This window comes from Diospyros lotus, chromosome 2 (genome assembly GCF_014633365.1).
Source record: "Diospyros lotus cultivar Yz01 chromosome 2, ASM1463336v1, whole genome shotgun sequence".
Classification (NCBI taxonomy): Eukaryota; Viridiplantae; Streptophyta; class Magnoliopsida; order Ericales; family Ebenaceae; genus Diospyros; species Diospyros lotus.
This window is the reverse complement of record NC_068339.1, coordinates 14,034,188-14,055,101: the sequence shown is the minus strand read 5'-3', so window position 1 is coordinate 14,055,101 and position 20,914 is coordinate 14,034,188. Positions and strand designations below refer to the sequence as shown.

At 33.4% G+C, this 20,914-nt stretch overlaps 2 protein-coding genes across 3 annotated transcripts; both read left to right on the top strand.

The window, feature by feature from the left end:
- Nucleotides 1-4,499: 4,499 nt before the first annotated feature.
- LOC127796060 (nuclear pore complex protein NUP43) lies at nucleotides 4,500-12,269 on the top strand. Of its 2 annotated transcripts, XR_008021911.1 has the most exons (6): nucleotides 4,500-5,193; nucleotides 7,896-7,965; nucleotides 10,328-10,562; nucleotides 11,366-11,439; nucleotides 11,562-11,737; nucleotides 12,029-12,269. XR_008021911.1 is itself a non-coding variant. In XM_052328111.1 (5 exons), the coding sequence occupies exons 1-5, from the start codon at nucleotides 4,559-4,561 to the stop codon at nucleotides 11,613-11,615; spliced, it is 1,068 nt and encodes a 355-aa protein (XP_052184071.1). In that variant the 5' UTR covers nucleotides 4,500-4,558; the 3' UTR covers nucleotides 11,616-12,269. The 2 variants fall into 2 exon arrangements, 1 of the variants encoding a protein (XP_052184071.1); XM_052328111.1 differs by having other exon boundaries at nucleotides 11,562-12,269.
- A 1,794-nt stretch (nucleotides 12,270-14,063) lies between these two features.
- LOC127793884 (50S ribosomal protein L35, chloroplastic) lies at nucleotides 14,064-18,575 on the top strand. The gene is made up of 4 exons (XM_052324660.1): nucleotides 14,064-14,453; nucleotides 14,531-14,647; nucleotides 18,210-18,286; nucleotides 18,443-18,575. Exons 1-3 carry the CDS (start codon nucleotides 14,193-14,195, stop codon nucleotides 18,282-18,284), a joined length of 453 nt encoding a protein of 150 aa, XP_052180620.1. The 5' UTR covers nucleotides 14,064-14,192; the 3' UTR covers nucleotides 18,285-18,286; nucleotides 18,443-18,575.
- Nucleotides 18,576-20,914: the final 2,339 nt, after the last annotated feature.

The following is a 20,914-nucleotide window of genomic DNA, read 5'->3' as shown; positions in this document are numbered from 1 at the left end:
TTTCCCTATATCATTTAACAAAAAAAAAAAAAAATCAACAAACTTGGCTCTAATACCATTTGTAAATCAACTTATACAATTGATTGAACTTAAGAGGAGGAAATTACAACTCTAACAAATAATATTGAAGACTAGCAAAAAGTACAACCAGACACAAAACAAGCAAGATTTTTGCTTGGAAAACTCCTCCAAATCAAAGAGGAAAAATTATGGGACTAAGAGTCCATCAAGAGCTTCAGTATAATCAAAGAGGTTAAAAAGACTTGTTCAAACTCACATAATGAGTACACAATGTCAATTTAAACATCAAAGAAATTAATCTCAGAAAATTAGAAAATTGAAAAAATCTGACCAAATTTGTGGCTACTATTCACACAGGAAGTTACAGTGAACCAGTCCATAATCCCACTGCTCAACATAAACTTTAATATGTGCTCTATATGCACACCAAATTTTGACTCAATCGCATCATTGATTGATCTCTGATTAGCCACTTAAAGTTTGCTGGATGCACCAATTCTATAACTCCAGCCCTCCATTCACTTGAAGATAACCCGTACAACAAGTGGACAAAAAGGACTTTCTGTAAACTACCAAATAATTTGGACTTAAATATAAACACCCAAACAAACTACCTTAAGTCCTCCTTCACATAAAAAGAAAACCCAACAAATATGACTTCCTCTTATCTATCAACTTTTTGAAAAATTTATTTAAGCTAAAGTGATACGTTATTTTATCTTTGTCAATACTTGAGGTGATCATTTTTGTGCGACTTTTATCGCTCTTGCTCTTGATTTCAGTAAAAAAGATAAATCGTAGGTATGCGATTTTACTTTATTGTGCAGCGCGAAGATTAAACTCACAATCTATCAGAGTGAACCCGGGATATAGCGTGCTCGACCTATGCCTTGGAGGTTTTTTTTTTTTGTCAATACTTGGATGGATGATTATGTGGTTCAAAGTCTTACTAATGCAATCACCTTTATGAATTCTAAATTATTATCAAGGAGTTGATAGAGAATGTAAAGATAATTAAAGACATGCAATTAATTAATACTTATTAATGTATTATAAAAACAAACTAGTGGATAACCCATGCGATGCATGGATATTGTAAAAAAAAAAAAATCGTTAAAGCGAAAATTGTATAATTTAGTAGTTACAATAAATAAAAATTATAATAAAAAAGTAAAAATTAAATAAAATAATCATGTTACAATCATGAGAATACAACAAAAGAATTACAAATTTTAAAAGATTTCCTTACATACATTCAAGGGTAGACGAACAATAAAAAGCACATAACTCTATCCCGAAATCATGTAAAAAATAAACCTAAATTAACATGTAATACAATACGCAATGCGTAAAAAAATACAAAAATTACACGATAACAGAAAAAAAAAAGAATAAACGATAATCAACCTCTTTATTCTAAAATATGTATTCAAGGGTAGACGTTTTTATTTTTAATTTTCACATGTATTTGTCTCATATGTGCGTACCACACGAACCTTCAAGCCCTAATTTTTCCTAGTTGCATTCATATCACTCACTTGACATAATAGTAGTGCTATGTTACATCAGAAGACCAAACTGGATAAAAAAAAACGGTTAAAATTTACTAAATAAAAATAAAGAATAAGAGAAAATTTAAGAAGAAGAATTGAGAAAGGAGAAGAGAGGAAATGAAAGTGTTGAACGGGAATGAAGAGGAAGAAGAGACAAATATTTGTTTTCTTTTATTAATTTTTCTTCCTTCAAATTCTCCAATTTCTCTCAATTTATCAAATCATATGTCACCATTAAGTTTCCCTTTTTTTCCCATGCTTTGCCACACAATCTAAATCTTACTTAACATAATTTTCAAAATACAAATTTAATTTATATTTAATTTCCCCAAGTCCAACATATAGCACATCTTCGGAGTAGACCAATGGGAAAAAAGAGAATTAAATAAATGACAATAAACAATTAAGTTGAAAAATAAAATTATGACATTTAAAATTATAAAAAATAAATTTAAATTAATTAAATTGTATGTAAAATAAAAATAATTTAAATAATTAATTAATTATATAAATAATAATAATTAAATTTTCAAAATTGATTATCCATACATGACTTTATATATTTCTCCTAATAATTAATTACCATATTTAAGATAGGTCAAATTTTGAAAGAAGTAAAAACAAAAAAGTTAAAAAATAAAATTATAACATTTAAGTTATATTTAAAATTATAAGAAAATAAATTTAAATTAATTAAACTATATATAAAATAAAGATAATTTAAATAATCAATTAATTATATAAATGGTAATAGTCAAATTTTCAAAATTAATTATCCATGACTTTACGTGTTTCTTCTATAATCAATTACCACATTTAAGATAGATCAAATTTTAAAAAAGTAATAAAAAATATAAAGTTAAAAAGTAAATTATAATATTAAAATTATATATAAGATTATAATATTTAAAAATATAAAAAATAAATTTAAATTAATTAAACTATATATAAAATAAGAATAATTTAAATAATCAATTAATTATATAAATAATAATAATCAAATTTTCAAAATTGATTATCCATATATGACTTTACATATTTCTCTTGACAATTAATTACTACATTTAAGACAGATCAAATTTTTAAGAAAACAAAAAAAAATAAAGTTAAAAAATAAAATTATAATATTTAAGTTATATATAAAATTATAACATTTAAAATTATAAGAAAATAAATTTAAATTAATTAAACTATATAAAATAAAGATAATTTAAATAATTAATTAATTATATAAATGATAATAATCAAATTTTTAAAATTAATTATACATACATGACTTTACATATTTCTCCTAACAATCAATTACCACATTTAAGACATGCCACATTTTTAAGAAAACAACAAATAAAAATAAAGTTAAAAAATAAAATTATTACATTTAAGTTATATATAAAATTATAACATTTAAAATTATAAAAAAATAAATTTAAAATAATTAAACTATATATAAAATAAAGATAATTTAAATAATAAATTAATTACATAAATAATAATAATCAAAATTTTAAAATTAATTATCCATACATGACTTTACATATTCCCTCTAGCAATCAATTATCACATTTAAAACATGTCACATTTTTAAGAAAGTAATAAAAAAAATAAAGTTAAAAAATGAAATTATAACATTTAAGTTATATATAAAATTATAACATTTAAAATTATAAAAAAATAAATTTAAATTAATTAAACTATATATATAATTAAATTAAAATAAAAAATTTACTTGGCAGTCGGTATTCAATGGTATTACCTGATATCTTAAGAGTTCTCCCAATTTAAAAAAATCTCATTTTTCTGTAATTTATTTCAATTAAAATTTTATGTTAATATTTAAAAATTAATATAATAAATTAAATTTTGTCTCTTCATATATCAGCATACTTACACATTCTCCAAACACTATTTAATAATAAAAATATATATTTACGTGTTCCAAGAACTACATGATTTTCACAAATTTAGACTTAATTAATGACTTATAAAAATTCCATTTCGGGTAAGCAAAAAAATTAAAAAATATAGTAAAATATCTAAATAGTAATTGGAAATGGGCGGAAAAAATTTTGACGACTGTTTTGTTATAATATATATATAAATAGAATGAATGTTAATCATGTGATTAGAAACTAATTTCAAAATTGTTAATCTCTTATTGAGTATTATCCTAGTTTTATATTTTTCGTTGTTCCACCAAAGAAAGTGTCACTAATTTATTAGCAAATTTGATTGTAACCAATCCTGATAATAATTATATCTGCTTCAAATGATTATACTAATAGATTTGTAACTCTGAACAAGACATATAAATGCCCCAAAACAAGACATATGATTTATAAGTCATTACTTGTGATCGATGAGTTTAACATGAATGTCTCCAAAAAGTAATAGCCAATTATAAACAAAAGAAGAAAATTAACTTTAAGTTAAAACTCAACTTTTTAATATATCTCAAAAATCATATTTTATTTTCTAGAAACCCTCTTAAAACTTATAATTTGTAAGCTATGTCCATAAGTTACATTGACGATTATCACCTCTGAAAATTTTATTTTTAACATTATTAAACATAATCTTAGTAGTTATTTATCATCGTTGAGAAAATCAATTATTACTTTTAATGTGTGGATAAGAGGTTTATATTTTTTTGTTTGTTATTTATGTAACAATCGTGTCATCAATTAATAATTAATATTAATAAAATTAGATGATAATATATAATTAAAATAAATTATAAAATTAGATATTTTTAGTAACAAAATTAAAATTAGATTTTAAATTGAAAAACTTAGTAAAAGTTTAACACTTTTTCTTTTTAATAATTTACCATAATAAGTAAAAAGATAATATCCCTCTCAGCCCAAAAAACAGAGAGTTAATAATAATAATAAATAAAAGGCTAAAATCCCCTAACATTTGGAAATACGCACGCGCTGTGCTCCTTTCTGGCTGGGAAACCAGAAAAACCCTCCAAAACCCTGGCAATGGCAGTGAATGGCGATGCACAGACCGTCCATGTCCACAGGCTCCCTCAATCCAAGTACATCGACGAAGTTCGCTGGATTCCGGCGCTTTCCGCCTTCGATCGCTACTTCGCCGCCGCCGTCTTCGACTTTGATTCCGATGCCTCCGCCATCGAAATCCATTCACTCGACCAATCAAATCCAGCTAATCCAATCCTCCAATCGTCATGGTCCTCGCCCTCAAGAATTTCCTCGCTCAGAGTTTCTCAGGTCTTCCAAAAACCCCTCGTTGCTGCTTGCACTCTCGCCGGTCGGCTGCACGTCCTGTTCCCCGACGCGGTCGATGGCTCGATCAGATCGGAGGTCACGGTGCCTGACGATTCCCTGCACCATGGAGCCATTTCATTTTGTGACGTGCAGGAAAGTGCGTCAGAGTTCGTTACTGTTGGGGAGGATGGGAGGGTGAATTTAGTTAGTATCGGCAATTCGAGGTCGAGCCACCGTTGCATTTTCGATTGCGACGGGTTGGCGTCTTTTACGGCGGTGAAGTGGGCGTCGCCGACGGAGTTTGCCACCGGTGGGGTGGGGTTTGGTCTTCAGTGGTGGGATTTACGAGAGAGGCCCGGAGGGCCAGCTTCTGAGTTCAAGGCTAACTGGTGAGAAAGTCGCATTTGATTGCTTATGTTTAGCATAGATGTACAGCACTATAATAACATACTAGGTCTTTATTCTACTACATATGATTGGTTACATAAATTCTATTTCTCCAGTTGTTTCCATCTATGACTTTATCTTTTGCAAGTGCTAGACCCTTACAGCTAATGTCATACCTTTGTGTTTTTGTCAATTTTTTCTTGGTCTTCCTCTACTTTTTATGCTAGATACCTGTTCCATTTTATCCACTCTCCTCATAGGATGCACTGTTGGTCCTTTTTTCCCTTATAATTCCATTTACTTCATGGTATGCACAGGGTTATTCACTTTTGCGCCCTTTGAAGCAATTTACTTTTGGAGACGATCTGAGTAGTTATGTGGAGAGCTTCAAGTTGTACATTTCAAGTATCCCCATGTTTGCTTAGGCCCATTGTATTAGAACTTGGATGGGCAAGGATGGATAAGTTATGTGACATTGTAGAGCTTTATAGAAAAACTATGTGTAGGGGTAGCATGCTTTGTGGGACTTTTGATCTTTGGCTTGATTGTATTCGGTTCAAGTTTCAATTAATTCTGTTTCAGACAGGAAACATCCTAAGGATTTTTTTTTGGACAACACTTATAGCAAAAACTACATGGATCCCTTCCCATTTTAACTGGCTTGATTACTCATATGTTTAATATTAACAATTCAAATGCCATGAACATCTTAAAAGTTAAGTGGCATTAGCCACTTAGGAAAGATGTTTTTTTTTTTCTTTTCAGGATGAATGCTGCTGCCAAGGAGGCTGAAAAGCTTCCTGATGCTTTCAGTATGGCAATTGACGTATAAATAATGCTGTCACCTTGTCACATAATCATTTCATGTATTCTTGAGCTCATTTTATCACTTGCAGCACATCTGTCACCATTTCATTAAAAAGAAATTGAGGGGGAATGAGTGACCCATAGAGAGAGAGGGAAGGGGAGGGGGGGACGGAGGAATGGAGAACAGAGATTTACTTTCCTTTCACATCCGTAGATGTATTTTTTTTTATCAAAATTAGGGTTCAATTGTGTGTGTTTGTGTGGTTTTTTTTTTTTTAATTTCTTACCCATGAACTATTTGTATTTGTGTTTTTGTAATTAAGTTTTAAATTTCTATAAACTTTCATGTCTTGAAGTGAGTGCAACTCATGGACTCACGGGTTTGTACATGTCCAGACCATTGACATGTGTGTCTGTTGTGCTTCTATGACATATATAGAAATGAAAAAATAATAAAAACAATTAAGGAATGCCATTTGGCATACCCAACATGTATCCCGGTGTGTGCAAGGTATATTTGTGTTTTATATGTTCTGTACACTAGTATAGCATCCATAGAAAGTCTCTGCTATCTAGATAATCCACATGTTTGCCATTGGTGTAGAATGATATATCAGGAGATGCAAATTTGCAGGAGATACTGCTTAATGGATACATTTGCCTTAAACCTTCTTAGACACTTGGATCATCACCACAAACTAGCTTTCTCAAGCCATTAGAAATATAAAAGAACATGGATATTTTTCCTGTTGTCTGCTCTTACCATGTCTATGAAATGTTTTAACATTGTGTTGGCAGCGGTTCTAAATATAGAACCCAAGTGTTATGATATGAAAGTTTGTTTGCTTAATTAAAATTGTTGAAATATTTGCCTAAGGATTAGACACGGGAGAGTAAGGATGATTAGAAGGTATTAGATTAAGTCTTAGAAGTCTGTTAGTTAGGGATATATTTGTAACTGCAGGCAGTTAAATAGACTCCTTGTAAATCGCACCCTCTATAGTCTATAAATAGAAGGGTTTGGGAGTCTTATCGCTCTCATTTAGTTTTGCGATCTATCTTATGGAAAGAGAATGTGCTAGGTATGTGCGTGAGAGTAAGGGGTATCACTTTGTTATCTCTGGGTAGTGCAGCTTGGTAATAGGGCTGGGAGAGAAATCAGTGCATGTAATCTTTGTTTCGGTTTAAAGATAGTGAAGAGCAAAGTCATATCAGTCTGGATGTAGGTTCTCCTTCTAGGAGTTTTGAACCAGGATAAATCATTTGTCTTGTGTGTGTGTGGTTTGATTCTGTGTTAATTTCTTATATTCCTATTGTTCTAACTGTGAGTGAGAGATAGTATTTGTCTTGAGGGAGAATTGAGTGTGTGTTGGCGAGAATTATTATAAAAATGTTGAAAAGTGAAGGTATCTATTTGGTAGAAATGTGCTATATGAGTACATGACTATTACTACTTGGAGGATTGGTGAAAGCAATAAGGTTTTCATGTGTTTTGCTCTGCTATAATGAGCTTACCATATTTATGGATGTTGGGTTTTGAGGGTGTAGAGCATTTCATTCATGGCCAAATGTGAGATAACTTTGTCTCCCTTTTTGTATTCATTCTGCACCACGTATTTTACCCTTTTTATTCATTTTCGTGATGAGCCTTTTGTTTATGCTTATATGTATTATTCCTGTAGAAGGTTTTCCAGCTTAAGGTGATCTTCAGTCTTTATATGCCTTTTTACTCAACAAATTATTATTTTTTTAAAACCAATGTGTATCTTGCCCAGTCTTCACAGTAGTATCTGTGTATCCTTGCACTTGGGGTCAAAGATAGCACAACAACTCTCTCTCTCTCTCTTGTGGCTTGTTTTAGTTGTGATGTAAAAATAATTTTGTTATGATGTTGTAGGTCTGTTGGAACTACTTCTGGAATTGTACACTCCATTGATATTCATCCATCACGCAAGCACACTTGCCTTGTAAGATGCTGTTTTAGCTTTTACTTTTCCTCTTCACTCCAATCTTTGGTCTTGCTTCCAATTATTTTGATGATAATAGTTATTTTGTATTTAGTTTATAAATTGGCATAAGTTTTTGTGGCTTTTTTTTGTCTAAGCCGCTGAACAGTATGGTAATGACCAGGTAAACATATAAAAGAATAATGAATGGGATACGATCAGGAGACTTCCTGTCATGTCTCATGTGTGCTATGAACACATCTAATTGAAATGTATGCCATATCAACATTGCAAGGTGTTTGACTGGTAAAATTCCAACAACCTCATGCTGCTCTAGTTTTGTAACTCCTGTTGCTGAAACTTGTAGATATAAAGTCCATAATTCAATTCCTGTATACATTTGTGGACATGGTTTTGATTCTTGTTAAAGATTTAGAGCAGTCCGGTCTGTTTCTGCTCCCGTCATGTTCATGCATATAATCAACATCTTAGGGTCCCTAGTTCTTTTCCTCTATTTTCTGTTTGTGTTCAATTTTTTATAAAGAAAAACAAAAACTTTGGACGATGAATTGATTATGTTCAAAAATTCAAGAAACAGAACTTGGAAAAACATAACACACTAGAAAGGAGAGTTGATTGGAAATATTACAGAACAATATATTGATTTGTTCAGAGGTTATATTCATATGTTCTTACTATTGCTATTTGGAATATTTTGATATTAATGACCATAGCATTATATAATTGGGATATGATGGAATATAAGGAAGTAGAAGCACTTTTTGACATTAATATTATATCATTTATGTTGTTAATAGATGTTGATTGAAATGATTGAATATAGTTCTAATAGTGATATAGTAATATAGTTTGTTAATGATCTAATCAATTGAAAATAACCTATATTAGCATTGTTAAAACTAGCAACACTAGAAAGTGATATAGGTTAATGATATATGTACCCAATAAAATAAAAATAAATACTATGATAGGAGATTATTGAACATGTTTTCTTGTTTTTATTTTATTTTTAATTTTTTAAGAATTACCAAAATAACATCCTTTTGAAAAAATTACCGATCTAGCATCCTCCCTCACACGTCTCCTCTCACACAGAAAATTATTATCTTTCAAGTAGCTTCTATAGAGAGACAGAGCAATGTTAAATTGGGTACAAGCAATAGCAGTATAAGAACTGTTGAGCACACCAGTGGTTCTGCTTGTGAGGGAGAATGCTAGATAGGTAAGAACTGTTGCTTCTGCTTTTAAAATATATATATATATATTAAAACTAGTGCTATTTTTTGTCTATTTTTTTATTTTTATTTTTATCTGTTTAGAAAATACGCCTGTGGGTTTTGATTTATAGCCGGTCTGAACTCTGAAGCCCAAATAGAGGAGGGGTTGCATTAGGTAGCCAACAGCCAGTGTAAAGCTCAGTGGATCAAACGTCTTGAATAGGCAACCCCAGCTGGTGGAATTAAGGCTTGATAGTGAACTGTTTTGTGTGTTCTCCTCCCGTCTCCTTTCCTGTTATGAACTAAAGGTAGAGTACAAAAGAAAAAAAAAAACTGAAACAGAGAAAAAACAAAACAACTGACAGTGCTATTAAATGAGTCTTTTTGAGTTGGTTTATCTTGCCATTTACTATGATATTTCCCATATTGCATAAGACACGTAGAAGAGTTACATGATGCTTCTTAAATGTTGTATCACTGAAGTCTAAGAATGTTGAATTTGGTTAATGCTACTTTGCTCGAGAGCCTCACAGAGAGGCTTATTGAGAGGGGCCAAAATGACAAAAATGCCCCCTTGCCTGCTTGCCTACAACCTCCCCTCTCCTCTCTCTCCCCTTCCCATGGCCACTGCCTCCAGTAAGCTCCAGCTCCTACTGTCGCCTTCCTCGCTGCCTTGCCTCGTGCCGACCGTTGCTACATCCAGGTCAGCATGAGGCGAGGCGGCGGCGTCCATGGGAAAGGGAGAGAGAGGAGAGGGGAGGTTGCAGGCAAGGGGGCATTTTTGTCATTTTGGCCCCTCTTGGTAAGCCTCTCTATTAGGCTCTCGGGCAAAGTAGCAAGGCTCGTTGAATTTTCCTGTTTCACCTTGTCTTTATACATGCTATCCCAAAAATCAAGTGATTATCAAAGATCAAGTTGGTTGTTGTCAGCATAAGAAATTATTCTACATTACCGAAGTGGAGATATTTTCTCAAGCATATTGCTTAACTAAAGATATTTTCTGTTTTAATATCCTCTGATTCTATGCTCTGTGATGATTAAGTTCTTACTTGAGAAAGGTTCAATGTCGATTATAAGTCATCAATATAAAAAAAAGGAAATAAAACGATCAAGGTCAATCATATATTATGTTGGTTTATTTGAAGGCTGGAGGCTCCTCTGGTACTGTATTTGCATGGGATCTCCGGTGGCCACAGCAGCCTGTAATTTTATCTGCGGCTACGGCAGTTGAGATGGAGAACTCATCACCAGCTGAAAGTGAAGTCTGGGAAGTCCATTTTGATGGTTATATGCGTTCTTTAAACATTGGTAACAACTCTTCACGGATTTTACCGGTTATGATCTGCTCAGAAGATGGCATCCTCGCTGTCATTGAAGAAGGTATGAGGCTTGCTCCTGATTCTGTTTTGAATGATAAACTATTATTGACAAGGCGGTAATCCATTTTGTTTATTGTTATATTTTTACTTTTTGAGGGGGCGGGTTGTGGGTGGAACAGTGGAAGTGTGGATGCAAGTACAGACATATTATCACAGATAAGGGAACTCAGCACAAAATTGAGATTTAAATATGATGGAGATATGACGCTGAAAAAATAATTTATATACATATAAAATGTAGGTGAACCACCAAACATTTATTGGGAAAAAAAACACTAATTTGACATGAAGTTACCATTTAACTTGTAAATTTAAAACGTGTTTCTATTTATATGTTAATGTAAATCTCTGTCAATAATCCATCATCCATCAGGAAAGGAAAAAACAATAAGTCAATAGAGAATATCATAACCAATATGTTATTACAGTCTTGTAAATTCATTAATCCTCTGAGGGTAAAAATAAAGATTAAATAAAATAGAGAAGAACAAAAGTTTTTATGCCCTTCAATTAAGGAATCCTGGAATTCTGGTTCTATTTCTACTAGTGTAAGTTAGTCTATTGTGTCTAATCATTCATGACTATTGGATAAAGCATTAGGCATGTTTGGTGCTATTTTTTCTTGTCTGATCAGTGTGCATGTTAGATACATGTCAGACATGGAACCGACAATTTTTTCACAGGATTCATACTTCACGTTTTTCTGTTTCTGGCAATAATACCAACCATAATAATAAGTCAGACAATTGGCAACCGAGTTTACAAGGACTTAAACAGACTAACCGTTATCACTCAAACTTATAGGTCAGGAACCCGTTGAGCTCTTAGCAGAACCGTGTGCCATCAACAGCTTTGACATAGACCGACAGAACCCTGCGGTGAGTACTCGGTTAAAAATGGATTGGAAGTCGCTTTTTGGTTCTCTGGGATTGATCAACTTGCTTTATTATATATACATGAGGTGCAACTTAATTAATTGTTTTATCTGTTGACATAACAGGATGTTGTATGTAGCTTAGAATGGGAGTCCATAGCCATTTTGGCAAGGCCATAATTTCTGGATTTGTGATAAAGAACTCAAGGTTCGTGTATCTAAGGAGTGATGAAGCTCTGCTCTACTACTGGCACACCATGATCTTGGAAGGTGAACACAGCAACTGACGGCATTTTGTACCGGTATATACTTTAGATAAACCGCAACCCATATCTAAGGCTTATAGTTACATTTTCATTACATGTAGCACAAATGGTGCTTCCAGGGGCACTGGAATGCGTCTACCTCTGAAAAGCAAGTGTATTTTAGGAACTGTCTGATCTTGTTTCAGGGCATGTTAAAAGAAAATTGCATGCAGCAGCTGTAGTTTAGTTTGCTTGATCTATTGCCCCATCATCATTGACAGGACATGTTGAGTGACATTGTTGCTTCTGTTGTATCTCCGTTGATACTGGATTTTCTGTTTCTTTTAGGTAGTGCTACCTCCAGACGGCATTTTGCTAATTTTACCTCAGCATTCTGCTTTCTTCTATCAATCTCCTTTTAACTGTTGGAATCTTGTTCTACTGAGTTAAACAATGGCAGCTTGAGACATATTTGTTCTTGTAGGGAGGGAAAAGAAAGAGAAATGATTTGACTCTCTACATTTTGTTACAATTTCTTTTAATTTGTGGAATGGAAGGAAACGGATGCATATATCTTGCCAACTAATCTCCCCTCCAAATGGGAAAATGTCTGATTTTCTACTTATATTTTTGCAGCGATATTCTAATTTTTCTCCATCTTTTAACTACGATTTTAAAGAATTTATAGTCTATGGGAACGAGCTACCTTTTGAGCTGTTTTATGCAGCTGATGAGCACATTCATCTTGGAAAGTTTATGGGCCTTTCGACATCACAGAGTAGCTTCAAAATCAGTTACAACCCAATAAAATTTTGTTATCAGTAACTCTTGGCAAAGGTACTCCTTTAGTATTGTTATGATATTTTTGTTGTCATGAGAATCATTTTTAAAATGTATTTTAGAAAGAATAATTTTAATTAATTTGAAAATAATTTTATTTTTTTGTTTGTTTTCCGTAGCAATAATTTCAATTTCCTACGTCTCTTCTTTAGTAAAGAATAATTTTATTTTGCCATATAATTAAGTGTTTTGGTATTGGCTAAATGGAGTGAGTAGAAAAAATATATGTTTTCTTATCAATTGAACTAGCAGCATTATCAAACTTTTGTTATAACCCTTTGAGTAGACTTCACCCTCAAATGCTACTTGTAGATAATGGTGCTTAAAATGTTTTAAACTCTATATCAAGAGTCTAAATTTTTGATGTGGGATAAGTCCCATACTTTGCAATCTCACTCCTAAAAATTAGCTATCAAAGAGAAGATATCAAGAATCTAAATTTTTGATGTGAGACAAGTCTCATGCCTTACAATGATCATAACATATCATCACATTCTGTAGTATGGCTCTCACGACGACAAGTTATGCACTAGTCAAGATTAGTTATGGACAAACACTATAATGCTAGTGTCACCTTTGTTGCCTCACGATTGTAGCTAGAAGACATGGGGTCGGCTTTGATACTACTATTATACCTCTTGAGTAGAATTTACCCTAAAAAATTAGTTGTCAAATAGAAGGTGCCCAAGAGGTTATAAACTTTACAACAAGAGCCTAAACTTTTAATGTGGGACAAGTCTCATACCTTACAGTGGACCATAACATACCATCATGCTCCGTAGCCTAACGCTCATGACAATAGATTGTACACTAGCTAATACTAGTCCCGAATGAATACTGCAATGCCGATGTCACCTTAGTCGCTGCGTGATTGTAATTGGGAGATATGAGGCCAGTTCTAATACCACTGTTATAACCCTCTGTGTAGAATTTACTCATAAAAACTTGCTATCAAGGAAAGGATATTCAAGAGGTTATAAATTCCATGTCAAGAGTCTAAATTTTTGAAATGAGATAAGTCTCATATCTTACAGTGGACCGTAACAACTTTAAACTTCAAACTTGACCAATAGTGACCTATCATCTTTGTTATCATTTTCTTTTCATTTTGTTCCTAACTTAACATATTGAGATGGTCACAATTAGTTTGGTTTGAGTGGGAAATATTTTTACTATCTTTTTTCTATAGAGGCAAATGTTTTCAAAATCTCAAAATGATTAAACATAAGAATACATTTAACACACATATTTCTCTCTTTTACAAGTGAATTCTTTAAAATTTAGTGAAATGTTATGTTGTATCATATTAAAATACGTGAGTTTTATCTCTTTGTATGTATATATCAGACAATATAAATACAAACAACAAATATTTATGTTGGAATTTATCTCGAATAATAACACTAGCAACAAAAATATGAATACACTAATTTAAAAGTTAGATAAAAATCAAATTTTACCAACAAAGTTCAATCACTCTTGGGCACCAAAACCATTGTTTAGGAGGAGGACCACCCATCAAAGAATTACTCTTCAAACCAAAAGTTCACCCAATCCACGAGCACTCCCAACTCTTATCCATTCCTTCGGCTCCCAACCAAATTTTCACGTCAGCCGTAGACACACAGGCACAGAACAACCAACCCAAGGAAGAAAGAGGACGACGACAACCATGGCATCTTCAACAACCTTATTCTCTTTCGCCCTTAGCTTCTCGTCCTTAACTCCCTCTTCTAGTCTTCGCATCTCTCCCGCCATTGTTCCGCTTCCACCATTCCCCAAGAAACCCTCTCTCCGCCTCAGTTCCTCTCACAGCCTCTCTGGCTTTGCTCCCCTTCTTCCTCGCAGAGTCTCTACGCTGCCCTCTCTCTCTCAATACCCCCAATCTCTCACTATCGTCTCCGCCAAAGCCTACAAAATGAAAACCCACAAGGTATTTCTGTAGATTTATGCTATTCTATAGATAATCGAGAGAATTGAGGGCTTATTTGAGTCGAATTTGGAGTTTAGGCTTCGGCAAAGCGGTTCCGAGTGACGGGTAGTGGCAAGATTATGAGGAGGAGAGCCGGGAAGCAACACTTGCTCAGGAAGAAAAATGCCAAGAGGAGATCGCGCCTCTCCAAGATGGTTGGCCTTCGAATTCTCACACTTCTCTTATTTGTGCATACTTTTGTTTTTTCCTGTATGGTCTCAAGGAGACGTTCATTGGGTTTTATTTCTATCAACTTTCACTTCTTTTTACTTCTGATTGTTTAGAAATGAAAATTTGAATCTAATTTATTGGGTTGTTTGGTACTTGCTTTGTTTTTAAGTGTGGACTCCAAGGTTGGGAACCATTTCAAGTGCCAAGAAATATAGTGAATCAATACTTCTTACGTTTTTTTTTACATCTTTAAGGGGTAAGGTCATTGCGGCCTTTTTGAGGCAGGGGGAGGACTCAAATCCGACAAATGGTGTTTCTTTTTTCTTTTGGAGGGTGGGGTGTCCCGCTGGAATTGAAGCCTGAAGCTCTATGCTATGGGTTCCTAATTGGGTAGCATTTCGCAAATGATTTATGTTGGGTGGGTTAAATTGATGAATTTTGTTTCAAAAGTTGGAAGCCCCCCGTGTCAGAGATGAAGGTTGGTTTGGATTTCAATCCATGTTTCTTTATGTCTTATTTTGGAGGTCATTAGGGTAAATAGATTTTTGTCTACTCTAAGCTGGAAGCATTGAACAAAGTCAAGGTCAAGGTTATTGTGCTTGATGGCCTTAAACAAGGCAGCTAATTTGGGTCTGTTGAAATTCTTTACTGGTTAAAAAGTAACTGTTGTATTTTTTATGGTGTAACCTGATTAGGGCTTGGTATGTTGTTTATAGCTTTGATAGAGCAGTGGCTAGAACTAGACCAAAATAGTTTCAACAAGGATGTCTTCTTGCATGACATGGTGAATATGGTTTTTACCAGCATTGAGAGAATTGGATTTGATTGGCTGGGTTCAACCAGAGAAACCAGAGCTGGTTAACGGACAGCCGGTTGGCAGCAAAAAACCAACTGATTAACTGCTGAACCGACTGGTTGTACCAGGAATCAAATGGACTGGCTTGGTTCAACTGGTTGGATGTTTTACTTTTTTTTCCCTTTTACATTTTAATTTTTGTTTTAGATGTTAGAGAAGGTAACAATAATTTGTGAGATCTAGAAGGATTTGTTGCCGGCTCTTTATACACCATCTATCATTTAGATAGTTTGATTTTTAACATAAAAAGACAAGAACGCAATAAAAACATTTATAATGATATGTAATTTGGATATTGTTGATGCATGAACAAATTTTTTTTGTAACTTTTAATTTGTACTTTCAATATTTGATCCTGGGTTTTATTTTATTTTCATCCTAAATTTGTTTTGATATTGTTTGTATGGACTTTTCTAATTATTGGAGAATGTTAATAAGTTTTTAAATGTATTATAGGATTATGTTATGGATTTTTATTTTTTTTATTTTTAGATCTAAGTTTTAATTATGATGTTATTATTTATTTAATAAAAATAAATCTGAGTTTGACCTAGGTTCAACTCTGGTCAGACTATTGACCCTTGGCCGTCTCCCATTTCTGGTTTGATGCCCCATCTGGGTTTCAGAACATTGGTTTATAGTTAAGTGGAGAGGCTTCTAATTGTATAAGTTTGAGAAAATATTATGAGTACAAGGAGAAATAATCTAGAATGCAAGGAAACAGAAAGATGCTGGTTTAGTTTGTCTAGGCATGAGAAGGAGCCAGAGCTTGTTGACTGATGAAGTCTGATGCTTTTGGTTACATTAATATTTGAGCGCTATATATAATATTGTACAATCAAGTTCTCCCTAATTAGATTTATAGCTAATATATAACTTGAGATTATCGGGCTTGAGATGAAATGAAACTGCTGCGCAAAATCCACCAACCAAATGCCATATATGTTAAGATATCCATGTAAGCCATGGGAAAATTTTAGAGAAGCATGCAGCATATTTATGTGGCCTTTGTTTTTCATTTGTTTGTAAGTCTTGTTGAGAAATGCCAGTAAAAAATGTGCGAGGCTTGTAATTTGGAGCCATCCCACCCTGTCAACTTATGTCATGTGCATCAAGGGTACCTGACATGTCTTGCACATTCCGTATAAGATAACCTGGATTTTGTTTTGTTGCTGATAGCTACGGTTGTTGGATAGGTATGAAGTTTATTCTTTATTACCTTAGCTAGACTTTCTTTTAGCAAAGAAGTATGGTTAAATGAGCAATACATTGCTGGTTAAGGACATGGAGAGAATGCTCTTAAGGACTGTTATCTGGTTACTATTGCAGAAGATAAAGATGTCTTAGAGGCTTATCGGTGCCCTATGGCATGAATTCTTACTCTTAATTTTAGCAGTAATTTGAATTGGGATATCATTGGTATTTGTTTTTTAAAGATATTATCTTTTCAAAGTTTTTGGCGAGTGAAATTCTGGGATGTAAGTGGTGCTGGGATATTCTTATTGAAAAAGATGGTGGTTGGATATTATAAGCCCCTTTTGTTTGACAGATTATTTGGCTCAGATTTCTGTACAGCATGCCGTCTCTTCCTGGTATGAAAATTAATTGCATTCATATTCACTTCAAATTTGTGATTTTGTTAGCATGTTATGTTGGGAGGATTCTAGTTATTCAACTGCTTGATAAATGACATCCTGTTGCTGATAAGGAACAAATTGGGGGGTGGGTGGGTAAACCAGATCTTCCACTTCCTGGATTTGGTCTACTGGTGGTTTCTTGTTGCTTCCTTTTCTGAAGTGACATTCCTTGCTTATTTAGGCGATCACTATTCAAGTCCTAAAAGGCAAGATACTTGAAATCTCTTACATGGTTATGGCACAAAAGTACTGAAAGCTAGAATTCCTTGAGTTTCTACTTTCTAGTAGTTATTTGGTGGGAAATTTCACGATAACTGGATTGAGTTTTTGGATTGTAAGATGCTTTGTAATAACTTGGGTAATGGTTGTGATCTTTAGGCAACTTACTTGTTTGGAGGGTTCAAAAGCCTAGTGCCTCTTTGGGGGTGTGGTCTTTCTAGCTAATTTGGTCTCGGCTTCAGACATTAATATGTTAATAGTCTTCCTTGATACGCATATTGAGAGGTCAATAATAAGCTATGGGATGGGAGTGGCAATAGTAACTTGGGACGTCACTTGTTGGAAAATTTATTTCACAAGTCTCTGAAGATTTCAAGGAAAATCTTATCAGCATAACAGCATTCTTACCGTATTCTGTTATGCATGCAACAGAAGAACAGCAAATGGAATTACTATTCGAACTTGTTATAGAATATCAATTACTAATTGATTACTTTCTGTTGCTGTTTTCGTGACCTTTACATCAAGGAGGAGAGCATAATGCTTGAAAAAGTTCAGAACATTTTTCTTTTTAGTTTTTTTCTGCAATATTTACTTCTGGGCATCAAACCTGAAATCCCTATTTCTCTGCTGATCCTCTAACAACTGTAAAATTGTTTGACTAGATGAGCCTAGGTGTAATGCTTCTGAGTCAAATTCTTCTTTTTGGAAACACTAGAAAATTTAAATAACTGGACAAAGTTTTTGTTTTTGATGGTATTGATCCATCTATCATATCTCAATCTTATATATCAAAATCCTTTATCTGACATGATGGTCGTTGGTCATGTGCAGCAACAAGTTGATCGCAGTGACTATAACAATGTCATTGGTGCCTTGCCATACCTGAAGGTTAATCGACAGAACTAGAGGTGCTGTCTTCCTCATTTGAGATGGATTATTTCTTACATTTTTTTTTCCTTTTCTTTGGCTTATGTGAAGCCCGTAGTGTTCCATGTCTTCTAATTGATTCGTCTATTGCAATTTCTTTTAGCTCGAGATTTCAAATGTTATTTTATTGAGTGCAGGGAGATACAGTTATAATATCACTGCAGCATACACAATGAAATGAAATAGCTGTGTAAACCAACACACCACTGTTAGATTTCCATAGCTGTGTAATTGATGCAGCCTTTTGGCTCAGTAATCAGTTTTCTCAAAGATGCATTGTCTTTTTTGTTTAGGTTTGATATGCCGCAACTTAAATAACATACTGAGTTTTTATTACGCTATGTGGAGTTGGCTACATTAAATTTAGTTTTTCATTCATTTTTATCTATGTCTCATCTTCAGAAGATAAATTATTGCGGTTCTTTTGCACGAGGGTCCATTGTTGTATTGATATATTTGCATCGTTGAAAGTGGTTGGTTGGCCGCCATGCCAATTACGACCCAACTTTTACCTAGTTTACAAGCCTGGGGACTGTTTACATGTTACCGTGGATAATTATGGTACATTTGGATTTTGCAATAATTAAGCAGGCCATACTCACCTTGGGGTCACCAAGTTGTTGGTCACCAAGTTGTTGGTGTTTAGTCGCTCTGCTGACAAAGCTAATAGACACAATATTTTGATTTGAGTCCATACTTCCTTTATATGCGCAATATGACCATGGAGAGTGTTATGAAATGAATGCCTCAACTATATTGAACGGAAAACAGAACTAACTTACATACAGAAGGAAGGAGGAAAAAAAGAACAGAAACAAAAATTCTATTTCTAACTAATCTAACTAACTGAAATTAGTTTAGCTAATTAACAATATTCAAAAATTGATTTAACAACTTTCGCCTTCTTAACACTCTCCCTCAAGATGAGCATATATGTCATGAATGCTCATCTTGATCAGCAAATTGTGAAATTGAGATGGATGCAACGCCTTTGTAAATATGTCTGCTAGCTGGAGGTGAAGTCTTCAAATGCAACTGTTTTATCACTCTTGCAGGCACTTTTTCTCTAACAAAATGATAATCTAACTCAATATGTTTTGTTCTTTCCTGAAACATTGAATTTTTGGAGATATGCAATGCTGAAATATTATCATAATATAAATGCACTGATCCCTCGTGACGAATTCTGAAGTCATTTAATTGATAAATCATCCACATAACCTCACGTGTAGTCACAACCATTGCCCTATAATCTGCTTCAACATAATTTCTTGCCACTGTATACTGTTTCTTTGACTTCCAACTAACCAAAGCATCTATAAGAAAAATACAAAATCATGTCAAGGATTTTCTTGTTTCATTGCACCCTCCCCAATCACTATTTGAATATACTTTTAGGATGAAATCAGAAGATGACGATATAAGTATACCTTGTTCTAGTGCTGACTTAAGATATCTCAAAACTTAGTATGCAGCATTCAAATGTATTGTTACTGGTTTGTCCATGAATTGAGTTAAAATATAAACAACATAGCTAATATTAGGTCTTGTTAGAGTTAGATATAACAACTTCCCTACAAGCTGTTTATATGTTGTTGGATCTTGCAGCAAGTCAATATTAGTATGAACCAGCTTATGATTTACTTCCATAGGTGTACTAGGTTTTGCTCCCAAATGACCATAGTCTTCCAGCAATTCAGAGTATACTTTCTTTGAGATAGTGAAATTTCATGCTTGGATCTGGCTATTTCAAGCCCAAGCAAATATTTCAGTTCACTTAGTCTTTAAGCTTAAAGTGGGAGCTTAAGTATTTCTTTAGATCTTCAATAAGAACAATTTTCTTGCTTGTTATAATAATGTCATTAACATAAACCCATAAAGCAACATTATTTTCTCCCATATGATTAGTGAATAAAGAGTAATCTGACTTTGATCGAATAAATCCACAATAAAGTAAACACAGTAAACTTGGCATTCCACTGTCTGGAAGCTTGCTTTAAACCATACAATGATTTCTGTAATTTGCATACAAACTTAATGTCTTTAGATTGTGAGCTATCAGATGCAATAACAGTCTCCCCTGGAAGCTGATAGCCAAGGGGAAGATCCATATAAACTTTTTTGAGAAGATCCCTATTAAAAAATGCATTATTAACATTAAGTTGAGAAAAGTATCGGTTACTAGCAGCAGTAAGAGCAAGAAATACTCTAACAATTGTGTGCTTGGCAACATGACTAAATGTCTTGTGATAGTCAAAGCCTTCATTTTGATTAAAACCCTTAGCAACCAAATGAGCTTTATACCTCTCAATGCTACCATCTGCCTTGAACTTTATTTTGTACACCCATTTGTAATCAATGACATGTTTACCTAAGGGTAAATGAACAATCTGCCATATGTTGTTGTCCTCTAAAGCTATCAGGTCTTCTTACATGGCATGTTGCCAATGAACAAACTGACTTGCTTGAGCATAAGTAGTTGGTTTAAAAGTGGTGGAGATGGACAAGGTAAAAGCTTTGTACTGTGGGGACAAGTTATCATATGAAACAAAGTGTTGAATAAGAAATAAAGTTCAACCATTAGATAAGGAAGGTAGAGAATTAGAAAA